Raw genomic sequence first — 16,479 nt, 5'->3', positions numbered from 1 at the left:
CTTAGTAGATCTTCTAGTTCATTTCTTGGTAAAATGTATAGGATTATCTTAATAAGAGAAATCAAGGCCTCAGAAATTCCTTACCATAAATTATTCTGTGAATGTTAGTATCCAGAGGGAGCCCACTCATTTCATTAACATTTGGTCCCAAACTCCCAGACTCAAAATCTATCACACATTTTCAGTATAGATGATACCCCACTGTCTTTGGCCCCTAGAAAAGTTCTTTGTAAGTGGTAAATGTGTTGGTATGATAGATACAAGGAATATAGGAATGGTGGCTATTGGAAGATAGTACTTGTGCATTTATCTGAGGTAAAATGGAGTATCTTAGAAACAAATTGTGCTATTGTAGAGTCTATAAAAGTGAGAATATCATTAGGAAGTTTCAAGAATTATATAATGGAAGTTGCAGGTATTCAAAGTGGTTATTCAGTTGAGCTTAGTGTGTGTGATCTCATGAATGGTAATGGATTGCTTATAAAGTATCTGTAGGATCGTTTATGTTAATAGTGATCTCATTTGATTCAGTATTCCAAATTCACCAATTCCCAAAATGTATTTACATAGGTTGAGATGGCTACGTGATCTCCCACTGGTCCTCTGAACCCTGGCTCAGTTTGGAACTTTGTATGGGTCAGTATTATATTCTTGTTATTAGTGAACTGTGGCATCTGGTGTGGTATGAGACACCCATTCCTAAAATTTTTGGCTTACCACAGTGGCAATCCCCTTCACTGGTTAAAAAATAAAGTAAATTGTTATTATACATATATAGTGGTTCAAAGAGCTTTATTTATCTCATATAATATTCTAGAGGTAGGCATATTATCAGAGGCATTTCAGCAACTTTGCTGTAATGACATTTTCCAGGAACTTGTGGTCTTTATTCTTGCTTAGCAATCCCTTGTGTCTCTGGTAGAAGGTGGTTTCCCAGCACAAAATCTTCATACCAGTCCATGGAATCAAGGAAAGAGGAAATGAGAGTGTACTTAGCTTCTACTTACTGATATTAACTTGATGTTTTGGATATATAATATCTACTGCTTTTCCTCTGGCCAGAATCTAGTCACATAACCACATCTGGTTGCAAGAGAGTCTGAGAAATGTTTTCTTTAGCTTGGTTTCTGTTGCCCTGCTATTAATAAGAAACTTCTGTCACTAGTGGAAAAAAGAAGGAATGGATATTGGGAGGAAATGCCAGTTTCTATGCTATCTTTCCTCTCTCTTTAGCTCAGCATTAGTCATTATAAGTTATGGTAGCATGATACTCTTTGTACTAGTCATGTTTGTCTGGAGTGCTGAAGTTTATATACAGAAGGCAGAGATCAGTATGGATTTGAATATCATCAACTGTTTTATTGATGATAATAAGCAAGATTTCACTGTAAACTCCTAGCTTCATCCCTTCCTGTAGAGATCTCAGGTAGGATTTTCTTAGTACCATTTTCTAGGAGCTGTCCAATATTCACATGACTACTGTGGAAAATATCCTATTAATATAGTATGGTCTAATAATACATTTATTCATATTTGTTTATACTGTAGTGGGTACCTAACCAGATCTGGTCCAATTGCAGTACTCTCCAACCTTGCTACAGTTGGTCTGTGTTAAGATGAGCATCTGACTCATGTTAAGGGAGATTGGGAAGTCCTGAGTCTCTTCTCTGGAATTTTGGGCCATTGAACAAGAGAATTTTCCCTCTAAGTACTCAAAATATCATATGTATAGCTCTAGAGTTTTTGACAGCTATGCTTTTGACCATGTGGAGAAAGGTGGGCCTCAAAGAAATGGAGAAATGAAGCTGGAGTGTAATCATATATGAAAACAAGAGAAAGGGAGATAAACTACTTATATTTCTTCCTTTAATGCCAGTGTAATAAATTATTTAATCTGCTTGTTCTTGTCTCATACTTTTTATGGATTTTCTGGACTTGTTAGAAGTGGTTATTTTTCCATCATTTCAGTTGGTGTACAGCAGTACTCTATAGTTTATTAAAGGTGGAAAAGAATTGTAGGTCAAAGGGCTTCAGATTCTATGAGTAAGACTTATTTATCTTAAATTGCACTTAAGACTGTCTTAGAAGCCATGAAGAAAAGATTTCTACTTTCTCCTCTCATCATTTGTGGAAAGTTTAAATTGGTTCTATCTGCAAATTCTTTGAAAAATGTAGCATTGATATGGCCTCTTTTAATAAAAATAGGGGATCACAAAACAGAAAATATAATGAAATTAGTGAGGTGACATTGGAAATATAATTTAGAAGAGATTACTAAGAAGTTTGTTTCAAACATTAATCTTTGAAAATCTCTATTGCTTTGGGGCACCTGGGTGGCTCAGTTGGTTGAGCATCTGACTCTCGGTTTCGGCTCAGGTTATGATATGACAGTTCATGGGATCAAGCCCCACACTGGGCTCTGGACTTATAACGTGGAACCTGCTTGGGATTCTCTCTCTTCCCATCTCTCTGCCCTTCCCCTTTTCACGCTCTCTTTCTGTCAAAATAAATAAATAAACTTTCAAAAAAAATATGTATTGCCTCAAAGAGAGTAGGTATGGTTCGTATTGGAGGTCTTGATTTTGGATGTCAAACTCCATAAGGAAGAACGATTATGGGATATAGTTATCCAAGGTGTTGATTTTTTCATTCATTGAATAAATATTTGTATAACACTTTAATTGGGTATGGCACTACCCTTCTAGCACTGGAAACCCAGTGATGGACAAGACAAAAAAAAAAGATGTATATTGGAGGTTATAGTCCAGATGGAGGTTATAGTCCAGTGATGGGATCAGGCAATAGACATAAAAAGAAGAGCAGTGTTGCTGAAGTGTAGTAAACCAAACTGAGTAAAGACCATGGCAAGAAAATTGGATTTTATCCTTGGGGTAGTATGAAGCCCTTAGAGATATTTAAGTAGGAGACTAATATATGATTTTTATTTATTTATTTTTTAATGACTGATTTATGGTATGGAGAATGCACTATTTTAGGGAGTGGAAAAACAGAAGCAGGGAATCACTTAGAAGGCTGTTGTAGAATATTAGAAGAGAATTGATGATAGCTCAACTAGAGTTGTAGCCAGTGAGAAGGTAAGAAGTAATCATACTCTGGCTATATTTAGGAGATAGTGTCAGTAAGACTTGGATTAGGTGGTAGAGGCAGGCGGTAAGGGGAAAAAAGAAATCAAGGAAGATTCTTATTTTGGCCTGAACATCTGGTTGACTAATTGTCCTAAAAAACTGAAATAAGGAAGTCTAGGGGTAAATCAGAGTATGTTGAACCGAAGATGAAGTTGAGTTAGATGTCAGGTTATGAAAGCTAAAATTTTAGCTAACATTTCATTGGCTCCCTTTATTCTAGTTGAGAAGAGGTAGCCTTTTATTCCATCTAACTGGAAACATAAGCCAGTAGTCTCTAATAGCAGTCAAGGAGTATAGCCTAAATATTCCTAATGCTCAATGCTATATATGAGGATTGCCTAAATTTTTTGCAATAATTTTCCAATACTTATATCTATTGCCCTAGTACCAGCCATGCACAAATATCTATGCCAGTGTATTTACTATTTAATTGTATTCCATAGCATTTTATAATAGTGTATAGGCAATCTAAATACACTATTTGGACTATGGAAGGACAGATTCTTTTAGTAGATTTGGTTGCTATACTGGATATGAGGTAACATTTTGACATGTGACTTCACATTTGCAAAGTGTTGCCCTTTTAGTGTTTCCATCTTACTCTGGAAAACACAGACTGGTCTGAGAGAAAGTCTCTAACACTAATGAAAGATGGTATTCAGGAGAGAAATTAATATAAAGCTCATTGGTATCTTCACAAAAGATGGACTAATAAAAAATAGGCTAGTTGAAGAACATTAGTTTTAAGAGAATTCATTTGACTACGGATCTTTCTCAACTTATGATGGGGTTACATCTTGGTAAACCATACATTTAATACACTTAGCCTACTGAACATCAGAGCCTAGGCTATGATGAGCCTACCTTAAAGGTGCTCAGAAAGAACCCTTACATTAGCCTACAATAGGGCAAAATCATCTAACACAAAGCTTATTTTGTAACAAAGTATTGAATATCTCATGTAATTTTTTGGCTACTATACGAAAAGTGAAAAACAGAATGGTTATATGCATACATAATGGTTGTAAGTATATTGGTTGTTTATGCTTATGATCATGAGGCTGACTTGGAATTGTGGCTTGCTGCTGCTGCCCAGCATCACAAGTGAGTATCATACCACTTAGCCCAGGAAAAGATTAAGATTTAAATTCTGAAGTACAGATTCTACTGAATGCATATTGTTTTTGCACCATCATAAATTAAAAAAAAAATGTTAAGTTGAAATGTGAGTCGGGAACTGTCTGTATTCTGTGACTAAACATAATTTTTATATTATATCTCCAAACTGGATTGAATTATCCAATTTCTGACTTGTCCTGGGTAATATCTTGGTGTTTAACAAGTCTGAATTGGCATTCTTGACCTGGTATTTCAGATTTACAAGTGAACTGATTAGACATTGTGAATACTTAGAAATAACATTGTCTGTCCTAATGGTACTATACAATCACCTTTGATGGACCAATGTTTAAAACTGGTGAAAAGAGAATTAGGAAATGGTAAAGAAAGAAAAAGAATGTTGGGGAAGATGTAGTTAATGAAAGGAGCAGGTAAACAAGAGAAATCCTCTTGATCCTAAAAGAAAATGGAAAAGGATTAGATGGGAATTCACAGTGGCTAAATAAACATCATGTTAATTAATTCTCATAACAATCTATTGAGGTAGATACTGTTTACTTTTATAGATGAGGCAGCTGGGCTTAGCAAGCTTCATTTTAGAGAAGGTAACTGTGCTAGGCAGAATTTTTTTTCTTAAAGTTTTAATTTAAATTCTAGTTAATTAACATACAGGGTAATAGTAGTTCAGGGAATAGACTGTTCCTGATATATAATTCCAATATAGTGATTCAACAATTCTGTACAACATTCAGTGCTCATTGCAACAAGTGTACTCCTTATCACCTATCACCCATTTAACCCACCCACTCCCTAACTGCCTGTCCTCTAGTAACCATCAGTTTGTTCTCCATAGTTAATAGTCTGTTTCTTGGTTTGCCTGCCTCTCTCCTTTTCCCCTTTGCTCATTTGTTTTCTTTCTTCAATTCTGCATATGAGTGAAATCATATGGTATTTGTCATTCACTGACTTATTTCACTTAGCATAATATTCTCTAGTTTCATCCACGTCATTGAAAATGACAAGATTTCATTCTTTTTTTATGGCTGAGTAATATTCCATTGTGTGTGTGTGTGTGTGTGTATATATATATGTAAATATATATATGTGTGTGTGTGTATATATATATATATATATATATATATATATATATATATATATACACTACTGTATCCATTCATCAATTGATGGACACTTGGGCTGTTTTCATAATTTGGCTAGTGTAGATAATACTGTTATAACCATCAGGGTGCTTGTATCCTTTCAAAATAGTATTTTTGTATTCCTTGGGTAAATACCTACTGCAATTGCTGAATCATAAAGTACTTCTATTTTTAACTTTTTGAGAAACCTTCATACTGTTTTCCACAGTGAGTCCACCAGTTTGTGTTCCCAACAACAGTGCAAGAGGGTTCCTCTTTCTCCACATCTCAACAACACCTGTTATTTCCTGTGTTGTTATTTTTAGCCATTATGAAAGGTGTGAAGTGGTATCTCATCATGGTTTTGGTTTGTATTTCCCTAATGATTGATGTTGAACATCTTTTCGTGTGTCTGTTAGCTATCTGGATGTCCTCTTTGCAAAAAATGTCTCTTCAAGTCTTCTTCCCATTTCTTAACTGGACTATTTGTTTTTTGGTTGTTGAGTTTGATAAGTTCTTTATAGATTTTGGATACTAACCCATTGTCAGATATGCCATTTGCAAATATCTTCTCCTGTTCCGTAAGTTGCCTTTTAGTTTTGTTGATTGTTTCCTTCACTGTGCAGACACTTTATTTTGATGTAGCCCCAATAGTTTATTCTTTCATTGTTTCCTTTCCCTCAGGAGACATATCTAGAAAGAAGTTGCTATGGCCATTGTCAACATTTAGGTCTTTAATCCATTTTGAATTTACTTTTGTGTATGGTGTAAGTAAGTGGTCTAGTTTCATTCATCTGCATGTTGCTGTCCAGTTTTCCCAACACCATTTGTTGAGGAAACTGTCTTTTTCCCATTGGATATTCTTTCTTTCTTTCTTGATGATTAATTGACCATACAATTGTGGTTTCATTTTTGGGTCTATATTCTGTTCCATTGATCTATGTGCCTTTTTTTAAACTTATATTTGCCAGTACCATACTGTTCTGGTAACTACAGCTTTGTAATATAAGTCAAAGTCCAGAAATGTGATGCCTCCAGCTTTGCTATTCTTTTGCAGGACTGCTTTGTGATTTAGGGTCTTTTGTGATTTCATGCAAATTCAAGACTCTGCTAGCGTTCAGGCCTTGGATTAATCCCCTTCCTTTGAGTTGGGGTAGAACCAGTGAATATGTGATGGAATGTCAATCCTGTGATTATAGTTAATAGTAAAGATGAAGGAATTTTGAAGATGTAATTAAGGTCCATAATTAGTGAACTTTGAGTTAAGTGAAAAGGAAGATCATTCTGAGTGAGCCTGACCTAATCATGTGAGCCCTTTAAAAGATGGGAGATGTCAGAGAGATTCTCTTGCTGGCTTGGAAGAAACAAACTGTCACGTTGTGAAAGGGCCATGTGACTAGGATGTGAGGGGAGTTCTAGGAGCCAAGAGCAACCCCTGCCAGATGGTAAGCAAATGAAGCTATGGCTACAAAAAAAACCCCCGAATTCTACCAACAACCAATGAGCTCAGAAGAGGACTTCAGCCTCTGATGAGACTGCAGCCCCAGCCAGTAACATTATTTAGCCTTATGAGACTCTTGAGCACAGAGAGACCTCACTTGTGTAATATAAATGGGTGTTGTTTTAAATTGCCAAGATTTTGGTAATATTTTACACAGTGATCAAAACTAAATACAGTAATGAAGGGAAAAGGTAGGTAATAGGTTGGCAGCTTTGCTCCTTTCATTTTAGACTTTCTGAAAGTACAATTAGGTTTCTTCAATGAGATTTTGTAATAGACCTGGCTTTTTATATGTTCCTACTCAAACTAGGAAAATGAGTATCGTTTTCTTGCATTATCTCTCTATTGCCTTGTTCATAGAGCACTCTCATGGTTTACACTTCTGTAACTCTCCTTTCCCCTCATGATATCTTTTGTGATGCAAATAATTGAAAATGAAACAAAAGGGGAAATAATTATGAGCACTACTTTTCACTTTAATTCTCTTTTATTAAACAATCTCACTAGGAAAACTTTTGAATTAGATGCTAATATTAGAAGGCAAAGTAAATATGTAAGAGAGAATGAACTAAGATGAAGAAGGGAATTTTAATCCAAATATATTTCTAACTGACAGGTTCAAAAAATGCACCATTTGCCTGCTATGAAGAAATACAGTCTCACGCTGATAGGTTTGGGAACTGTGGTAAAATAAGAGGCAAATTTCAATCCTGTTCATGGAGGTATGCCATGGGAATATTAAAGATACTTTTCTTATGTTCTATAAGATTTTTTTTTTTAGTTTTTCTCTCTATATTTCATTCATTCCAGTGGTTTCAAGTATCACATGTGTAAGGGAGTGAATTTTAAATCAAAATCTGTAGCCCTGACATCTTTCTTGTGTTATAGGCTAAATTTCTATCTAATTTTAAACATCTATATGTGGGTGATCATTAGACTTCTAAATTCAATCCAAGATTGAAAGTAATAATATCCATTGCACTTTTCTTCTTTGAACCTGCTCATTTTTCTTTATAAAAATACTATCCTCACTCACTTGATTGTTTGCCCAAGCTGAAGACTGCCCAGTGTCCGTAAAATGAAATTAAATTTCCCCTGCATTTGAAAAGCAAGATTTTTGATAGTTTGGTCGTTAATTTGTTTTAAACATTTATTAAGAACCTACTGTTTGGGGTGACTGGGTGGCTCAGTCGCTTAAGTGTCAGACTTTGGCTCAGGTCACAATCTCATGGTTGGTGAGCCTGAGCCCTATGCCAGGCTCTGTGATGACATCTGAGAGCCTGGAGCCTGCTTTGGATTCTGTGTCTCCCTCTCTCTCTGCCCCTCCCCCACTTACACTCTGTCTCTCTCTCTCAAAAACAAATAAACATTAAAAAATGTACATTTTAAAAGAATCTGCTATGTGCTGGACACTGAACTAGATACTCATTAGTAAGCATACATGGCCCTTGTACTTACTGAATTTGTACACTGGTAAACACACCACATAGTTTTGTTTCCTTGGTTGGTTATGCTGTTAATTTTGTTTGGAAATACCTTACTCTGGGGTGCCTGGGTTGCTCAATTGGTTAAGCGTCCGACTTCAGCTCAGGTCATGAACTCACGGTTCATGAGTTCAAGCCCTGCACTGGGCTCTGTGCTGACAGCTCAGAACCTGGAGCCTGCTTTGGATTCTGTGTCTATCCTCTCTCTCTGCCCCTCCCCCACTTTCACTTTCTTTCTCTCTCTCTCAAAAATAAATAAATGTTAAAAAAATAGAAATACCTTACTCTGGCTATTGAAATTCTACTAATTTGTAAACTTTGACTTAGATTTATGAATCATCTTCTCTATGAAGTTTCTCCTAATTGCTAAGTTAGAATGGGTCCTCATCTTAAATCTCTGTGAGAATTAATTTATTGTGGCACTTTTAATGGGATTTATATTACATTTAGTATTAAACTGTAAGGTCCTTGAGGTTAAGAGTAACAACTATCACTCTGTCCCTCTACAGAGGGATATGAGATACTTGAGTGAATTGATTATTTGACAGTAAGTATATAATTCTTCACAGTGAATAAAAGACCTTTCATTAGCAGCATTGAAAGATAAGCTTGCAGAGTGATTTTCTTTTTAATTTTTAAAATATTTATTCATTTTTGAGAGAGAAAGAGAGAGGGAGAGAGAGAGAGAAGGAGTGTGCATTGGGAGGGACAGAGAGAGAGGGAGACACAGAACTCAAAGCAGGCTCCAGGCTCCAGGCTGTCAGCACAGAGCACAACACAGGATTTGAACTCATGAACTGTGAGATCATGACCTGAGCCAAAGTCAGACGCTCAGCCAACTGAGCCACCCAGGCATCTCTGGAGTATTTACTTTAAATGTTAGTGTTAAAATGTTACATTTTCCCTAGTTACATTTGCCATAAATGGAGAGCTGTACTTGGTTTTGTTTTGGGTTTTTTTGTCAAAGAAAGAAAATCTGAAGCATTTCTAACAAATTCCTAACAAATACCTAATGTGTAATAATCATATAATTTTACTATGCAGGAATCTTCAATGTGGGAGACTAATTTGTACTTACCCTACACGAATTCCTTTTCGCAAAGAAAATGGTGCTGTGATTTATGCTTTTGTACGAAATAATTTATGTATAACCATAGACTACAGATTGCCTAATGCAAATCAAGATCCAATGAAAGTCTCCAATGGTTCTCATTGTGATGAAGGGAGGGTAAATGATTTAAAATCTATTTTTTTAAATCTAGTTTTATTAATTTCTTTAATATTTTCATTTAAGTATCAAATTTCAGTTCATTTCTATGTAACTTTAAATATTTGGATAAGGAGAAAATGAATAAGCTTCATTTTGTCTCCAGATATTAAGAGGGCAATAGGAATGTTTCATCTTCTTCAGAATTTCAGTATTGTGACCAAGGAAACTCCCAAGTGTTTTGGAACTGGAGTGTGAGGGGAACTATCTTGTGACTATGTTAAGTACTCCATTGCATGGAAATTCACCTTTCTTCTTAGAGAAGAAAGAAGAAATCCCCCTTAGTAATATATGTCTCTTCGTAGCCCAGTAGATAAGAGCACCACTTAGATCAGGCTTCTTAGAATCAATTCTTCAAAACTTCTTATTTTTTGACATTCTGCAAGTAACCTAACCAGTCTGAGATGCCACAACTGGATGTAAAGTGGTGATAGTAATAGCATTTACTCTATGGGGTTATTGCAAAGATTAAATGAGATTCCTGGCACATACAGCTAAATGTAGATTGGCTATTATTATTGATTATTATAATTAACTATGTTTGAGGCTAACCCAAATCTGGAGAAAACATAGGAGGAATAAACTTACTTGAACATTTCATTTAATTCCTGGCCAGATCCTTGCTTATGAGGAATGATAATCTAGTGTAGGCCTTAAATGCCTCCTTAAAGGATGTATATACCAAGGAGCTCAGTAGCTATATTTTGGCTTTGCAGCCAAAACAACTAAAAAATGAAACATAGTCAACAAATGATTTGGTATTATTCAGTCGATAATTTAGTAAGAATAGAATCCATTTTATAACATGGACAGTTCTTCTCAGTGTTAATGTATGAAAACACATTTTACCAGATAGTTTTTAATGATATTATAAATCACATTGATGAAACCTTCTTGGCAACTTTTTTTGTCAGTAGCATCCTAATATAACAGGACTCTTCATCTCAGTTTCAACTGAGGCAGACATGCAATAGATACTACACTCAAAGGGAGTTTTAGACACACCATCAAGGCCAAGAACTAATGAGAAAACTCAACACAGTGAAGGTTTAAAAGAATTGTTAGTTTGTTTGCATTTAGAAAGTGTTTTGTGAGGCTATTTTTTTTAAGTCAGACACTCAACTGAGTGAGCCACCCAGATACCCCTAAAACTATTTTTTTGAAGAGTTGTACTGTGCTTTAACGTTTAAAAGGAAATCATTTTCACATACTACATCCCATTTTAACTTCAAAACAAATCTCAATGCTTTAGAAAAAGTATGATTTGTACTCAGATAAGAAAACTGTATCTTAGAGTAGTTGATATTGCTGTAAATACTGGAGTTGGTAATGTATCCTTAATCCTTTGATTAATACACTTTAAACTTAGAATGATTATATCTGGATGTTTCATACATTCCATAATATAATTTAGATATGTATAGCATATTTTAATAAAAATTCCTATCAACTTTATTAGAGAATTCTAATAATAATTCATATTTGAGGAAAATTTACTATATGTCCTGATTATATTGAATTGATTTTCTTTCGATGCAAACTTTTGATATATGTGACAAATACAGCATATTCTTTTAACTGTGCTCTTAGGAATAGTTTTGTTAGATTTCAGGGTATTATAAGTGGTTATGTGAACCTGATTTTTTTTGGTCTTATTTGTATCTCTCACTTCCCTACATTGAATTATTTTTTTAGCTAATTTTTAAAAATAAATGTTTATTTATTTTTGAGAGAGAGGGGGGGGGAGAACATGAGTGGGGGAAGGGCAGAGAGAGAGAGAGGGAGACAGAGGATCTGAAGAGGGCTCTGCACTGGCAGCAGTGAGCCTGATGTGGACTCGAACCCACAAACTACGAGATCATGCCCTTAGCTGAAGTCAGACAATCAACAGCCTAAGCTACCCAGACTCCCCTAAAACGAATTTTTTACAGCAGTTTTAGGCCCACAGCAAAACTGAAAGGAAGGTACAGAGTTCCCATATACTCCCTTGCTCTCACATAAGCATAAGACTATTATCAACATCCCCCACTAGAGTGGTACATTTGATACAATTGATGAGCTTGCATTGACACATCATTATCACCCAGTCCATAATTTACATTAGATTTATCTGAAAAATTGCAAAATACTTGGAGATTAAACAACACATTTTTAAATGTGCTAAAGGAGAAATTTTAAGACAATTTGAAAAATATTTTGAACTAAATGAAAATGAAAACACAACATAAAAATTTGCAGGTTACAGCAAAAGCAATACTTAGATGGAAATTTATTACATTGAACACTTATGGTCTTATGGTATAAAATTACTGACTTTTATGTCAAGGCAGCTGGACTCCTTTAACATGGAAAAAAGATTTTTTTTTCTTTTTTTAGATCTGTGTAAATGGTGAATGTGTAGAATCAAGAATAATTAAGTCTGAATCATCTGTCTGTTCAAAAAAGTGCAACGGACATGGAGTAAGTAAGCACAAAATTTGTTTCCCCAAATTACATCTATTTGGACACTTTAAAAAAAATTAATTAATTAACTAATTTTTAAATTTACATCCAAGTTAGCATATAGTGCAACAATGATTTCAGGAGTATATTCCTTAATACCCTTAGCCCATCCCCCGTCCCAAAACCCTTCCAGCAAGCCTCTGTTTGTTCTCTATATTTAAGAGTCTTGTTTTGTCCCCCTCACTATTTTTATATTATTTTTGCTTCCTTTCCCTTATGTTCACCTGTTTTGTATCTTAAATTTCACATGTGAGTTAAGTCATATGATATTTGTCTATCTCTGATTGACTAATTTCACTTAGCATAATACCGTCCAGTTCCATCCACATAGTTGCAAATGACAAGATTTCATTCTTTTTGATTGCCGAGTATACATACACCATTGTATACATTCACCACTTCTTTATCCATTCATCTATCGATGGACATTTGGGCTTTTTCCATACTTTGGCTATTGTCGATAATGCTGCTATAAACATTGGGTGTAAATGCCCGTTCAAAACAGCACACCTATATCCATTGGATAAATACCTAGTAGTGCAATTGCTGGCTTGTGGGGTAGTTCTATTTTTAATTTTTTGAGGAACCTCCATACTGTTTTCCAGAGTGACTGCACAAGTTTGCTTTCCCAGTGCTTTTGCAGAACAAAAGAGATCCTCTTTCTCTGCATCCTTGCCAACATCTGTTGTTTCCTGAGTTGTTAATGTTAGTCATTCTGACAGATGTGAGGTGGTAACTCATTGTGGTTTTGGTTTGTATTTCCTTGCCGATGAGCGATGCTGAGCATCTTTTCATGTGTCTGTTTGCCAACTGGATGCCTTCTTTGGAAAAGTGCCTATTACTGTCTTTTGCCCATTTATTCACTAGATTATTTGGTTTTTGGGTGTTGAGTTTGATAAGTTCTTTATAGATTTTGGATACTAACCCTTTATCTGATATGTCATTTGCACATATCTTCTCCCATTCCATCGGTTGCTTTTTAGTTTTGCTGATTGTTTCCTTTACTGTGCAGAAGTTTTTTATCTTGATGAGATCCCAGTTTGGCTATTCAGGGTATTTTGTGGTTCCATGCAAATTTTAGGATTGTTTGCTCTAGCTTTGAGAAGAATGCTGGTGCAATTTTGATTGGGATTGCATTGAATGTGTAAATTGTTTTGGGTAGTATTGACATTTTAACAATATTTGTTTTTCCAGTTCATGAGTATGGAATGTTTTTCCATTTCTTTGTGTATTCTTCAATTTCCTTTATAAGCTTTCCATAGTCTTCAGCATACAAATCTTTTACAACTTTGGTTAGGTTTATTCCTAGGCATTTTATGCTTCTTGGTACAGTTATAAATGGTATCAATTTCTTGATTTCTCTTCTGTTGCTACATTATTGGTGTACATAAATGCTATTTACATTTATGGTGTGTACATTGATTTTGTGTCCTGCGACTTTGCTGAAGTCATGTATCAGTTCTAGCAGCTTCTTGGTGGAGTCTTTCGGGATTTCCATGTAGAGTATCATGTTGTCTGTGAAAAGTGAAAGTTTGACTTCTTTGCCAATCTGGATGCCTTTTATTTCATTTTGTTGTCTGATTGTAGAGGCTAGGACTTCCAACACTATATTAAACAACAGTGGTGAGAGTGGACATTCCTGCTGATTCCTGATCTCAGGGGGTAAGCTCTCAGTTTTTCTCCCTTGAGGATGATATTAGCTGTGGACTTTTCATATTTGGCTTTTATGATGTTAAGGTATGTTCCTCCTATCCCAGCTTCTTGAGGATTTTTATTAAGAAAGGATGCTATATTTTGTCAAATGCTTTTTCTGCATCTATTGACAGGATCATATGGTTCTTATCCTTTCTTCTCTTAATGTGATGTATCACACTGATTGATTTGTGAATATTGAACCAGTCCTGTATCCCAGGAATGAATCCCACTTTATTGTGTTGAATAATTCTTTGGATATACTGTTGAATTCAATTTGTTAGTGTCTTGTTGAGAATTTTTGCATCCATGTTCATCAGGAATATTGGCCTGTAATTCTCCTTTTTAGGGGGTTCTCTGTCTGGTTTGGGAATCAAGGTGATGCTGGCTTGATAGAATGAGTCTGGAAGCTTTCCTTCCATTTCTACTTTTTGGGACAGCTCTCAAGCTGTCAAGGATAGGTATTAACTCTGCTTTAAATGTCTGGTAGAATTCCCCTGGGAAGCCATCTGGCCCAGGAGTCTTATTTGCTGGGAGATTTTTGATAACTGATTCAATTTCTTTGCTGGTTATGGGCCTGTTCAAATTTTCTGTTTCTTCCCCTCTGAGTTTTGTTAGTGTGTGGGTGTCTAGGAATTTGTCCATTTCCTCCATGTTGTCCAGTTTGTTGGAATATAACTTTTATAGTATTCTATGATAATTGTTTGTATTTCTATGATGTTGGTTGTGATCTGTCCTCTTTCATTCATGATTTTATCTATTTGGGTCCTCTCTCTTTTTGAGGAGTCTGGCTAGGGGTTTATCAATTTTATTTTTTCAAAAACCAGCTCTAAGATTCATTGATATATTCTATTTTTTTGGGATTTTATATTGTTTATTTCTGCTCTAATATTTATTATTTCTCTTCTTCTGCTGGCTTTGAGGTTTCTTTGCTGTTCTTCTTCTAGTTCCTTTAGGTGTCCTGTTAGATTTTGTATTTGGGATTTTTCTTGTTTCTTGAGATAGGCCTGGACTACAGTGTACTTTCCTCTTAGGACTGCCTTTCCTGCATCCCAAAGGGTTTGGACTGTCCTGTTTTCATTTTCATTTGCTTCCATATATTTTTTAATTTCTTCTTTAATTGCCTGGTTGAGTCATTCTTTCTTTAGTAGGATGTTCTTTAACCTCCATGCATTTGGAGGCTTTCCAAATTTTCTCTTATTGATTTCAAGTTTCATGACATTGTGATCAGAACAACATATGATCTTATCTCTTTTATATTTATTGAGGGCTGTTTTGTGACCAAGTACATGATTCTATTTTGGAGAATGTTCCATGTGCATGTGAAAAGAATGTGTATTCTGCTGCTTTTGGATGAAAGATTCTGAATATATCTGTCAAGTCCATCTGGTCCAGTGTATCATTCAAGGCCATTGTTTCTTTATTGATTTTTTTCCCAGATGATCTTTCCATTTCTTTAAGTGGAGTATTAAAGTCACCTGCAATTACGGCATTCCTATCAATAAGATTGCTTATGTTTGTGATTAATTGATTTATGTATTTGGGTTCTTTGAAGTTGGCAGTATAAACATTTACAATTGTTAGCTCTTCTTGATGGATAGACGCTGTAATTATGATATAATGCCCTTCTTCATCTCTTGTTACAGCCTTTAGTTTAAAATCTAGTTTGTCTGATGTTAGAATGGCTACTCCAGCTTTCTTTTGACTTCCAGTAGCATGATAGATGGTTTCCATCCTCACTTTCAATTGAAAAGTGTCCTCAGGTCTAAAATGGGTCTCTTGTAGACAGCATAAATGGATCTTGTTTTTAAATCTATTCTGATAACATATGTCTTTTGATTGGAGCATTTAGTCTGTTTACATTCAGTGTTATTATTGAAAGATATGGATTTGGTGTCATTGTGTTATGTTTCAGTTTCATGCTTGTGGTGATGTCTCTGGTCCTTTGTAGTCTGTGCAGCATTCTACTCACAAAGCCCCCCTTAGGATCTCTTGCAGGGCTGGTTTAGTGGTCATGAACTCCTTCAGTTTTTGTTTGTCTGGGAAAGTCTTTATTTCTCCTTCTATTCTGAATGACAGCCTTTCTGGATAAAGGATTCTTGGATGCATGTTTTTCCTATTCAGCACATTGAATATTTCCTGCCACTCCCTTCTGGCCTGCCAAGTTTCTGTGGATAGGTCTGCTAGTACCCTGTTGTGTCTACCCTTGTAAGTTAAGGCCCATTTGTCCCTAGCTGCTTTCAGAATTCTCTCTTTATCTTTGTAATTTGCTGGTTTCACTATGATATTCCATGGAGAAGATCTATTCTTGTTAAATTAGAAGGGCGTTTTCTGTGCCTTCTGGATTTGGATGTCCATTTTCTTTCCCAGATTAAGGAAGTTCTCAGCTATAATTTCTTCCGGTAAACCTTCTGCCCCTCTCTCTCTCTCTCTCTTTTCTTCTTCTGGAGCTCCTATGATACAGATATTATGTTTCATTGAATCACTTAGTTCTCCAATTCTCCCCTCATGGTCTAGTATTTTCTTATCTTTTACTCAGCTTCATCATTTTCCATAATTTTATCTTGTATTTCACTTAATCTCCCCTCTCCCTCCTCTATCCTTGCTATCACTGCATCTAGTTTATTTT

General features: G+C 35.4%; 1 protein-coding gene across 10 annotated transcripts in view; it reads left to right on the top strand.

Annotated features, from left to right (window-relative positions):
- Positions 1 to 16,479, top strand: part of ADAM32 (ADAM metallopeptidase domain 32) — a 170,946-nt gene that overhangs the window by 120,374 nt on the left and 34,093 nt on the right. For all 10 annotated transcript variants that reach the window (XR_006201592.1, XR_006201593.1, XM_042934793.1 and 7 more), the window contains 3 exons: positions 7,522 to 7,627; positions 9,434 to 9,617; positions 12,033 to 12,116. Coding sequence is in view for 8 of the 10 variants with exons in the window: in XM_042934793.1 (XP_042790727.1) it covers positions 7,522 to 7,627; positions 9,434 to 9,617; positions 12,033 to 12,116 (374 nt within the window). In the remaining 2 variants the exon portion in view is untranslated. The remainder of the gene's footprint in view (positions 1 to 7,521; positions 7,628 to 9,433; positions 9,618 to 12,032; positions 12,117 to 16,479) is intronic.

The sequence above is a fragment of the Panthera leo genome, chromosome B1, assembly GCF_018350215.1.
Source record: "Panthera leo isolate Ple1 chromosome B1, P.leo_Ple1_pat1.1, whole genome shotgun sequence".
NCBI lineage: Eukaryota > Metazoa > Chordata > Mammalia > Carnivora > Felidae > Panthera > Panthera leo.
This window is presented reverse-complemented; position numbering and strand designations above follow the sequence as displayed.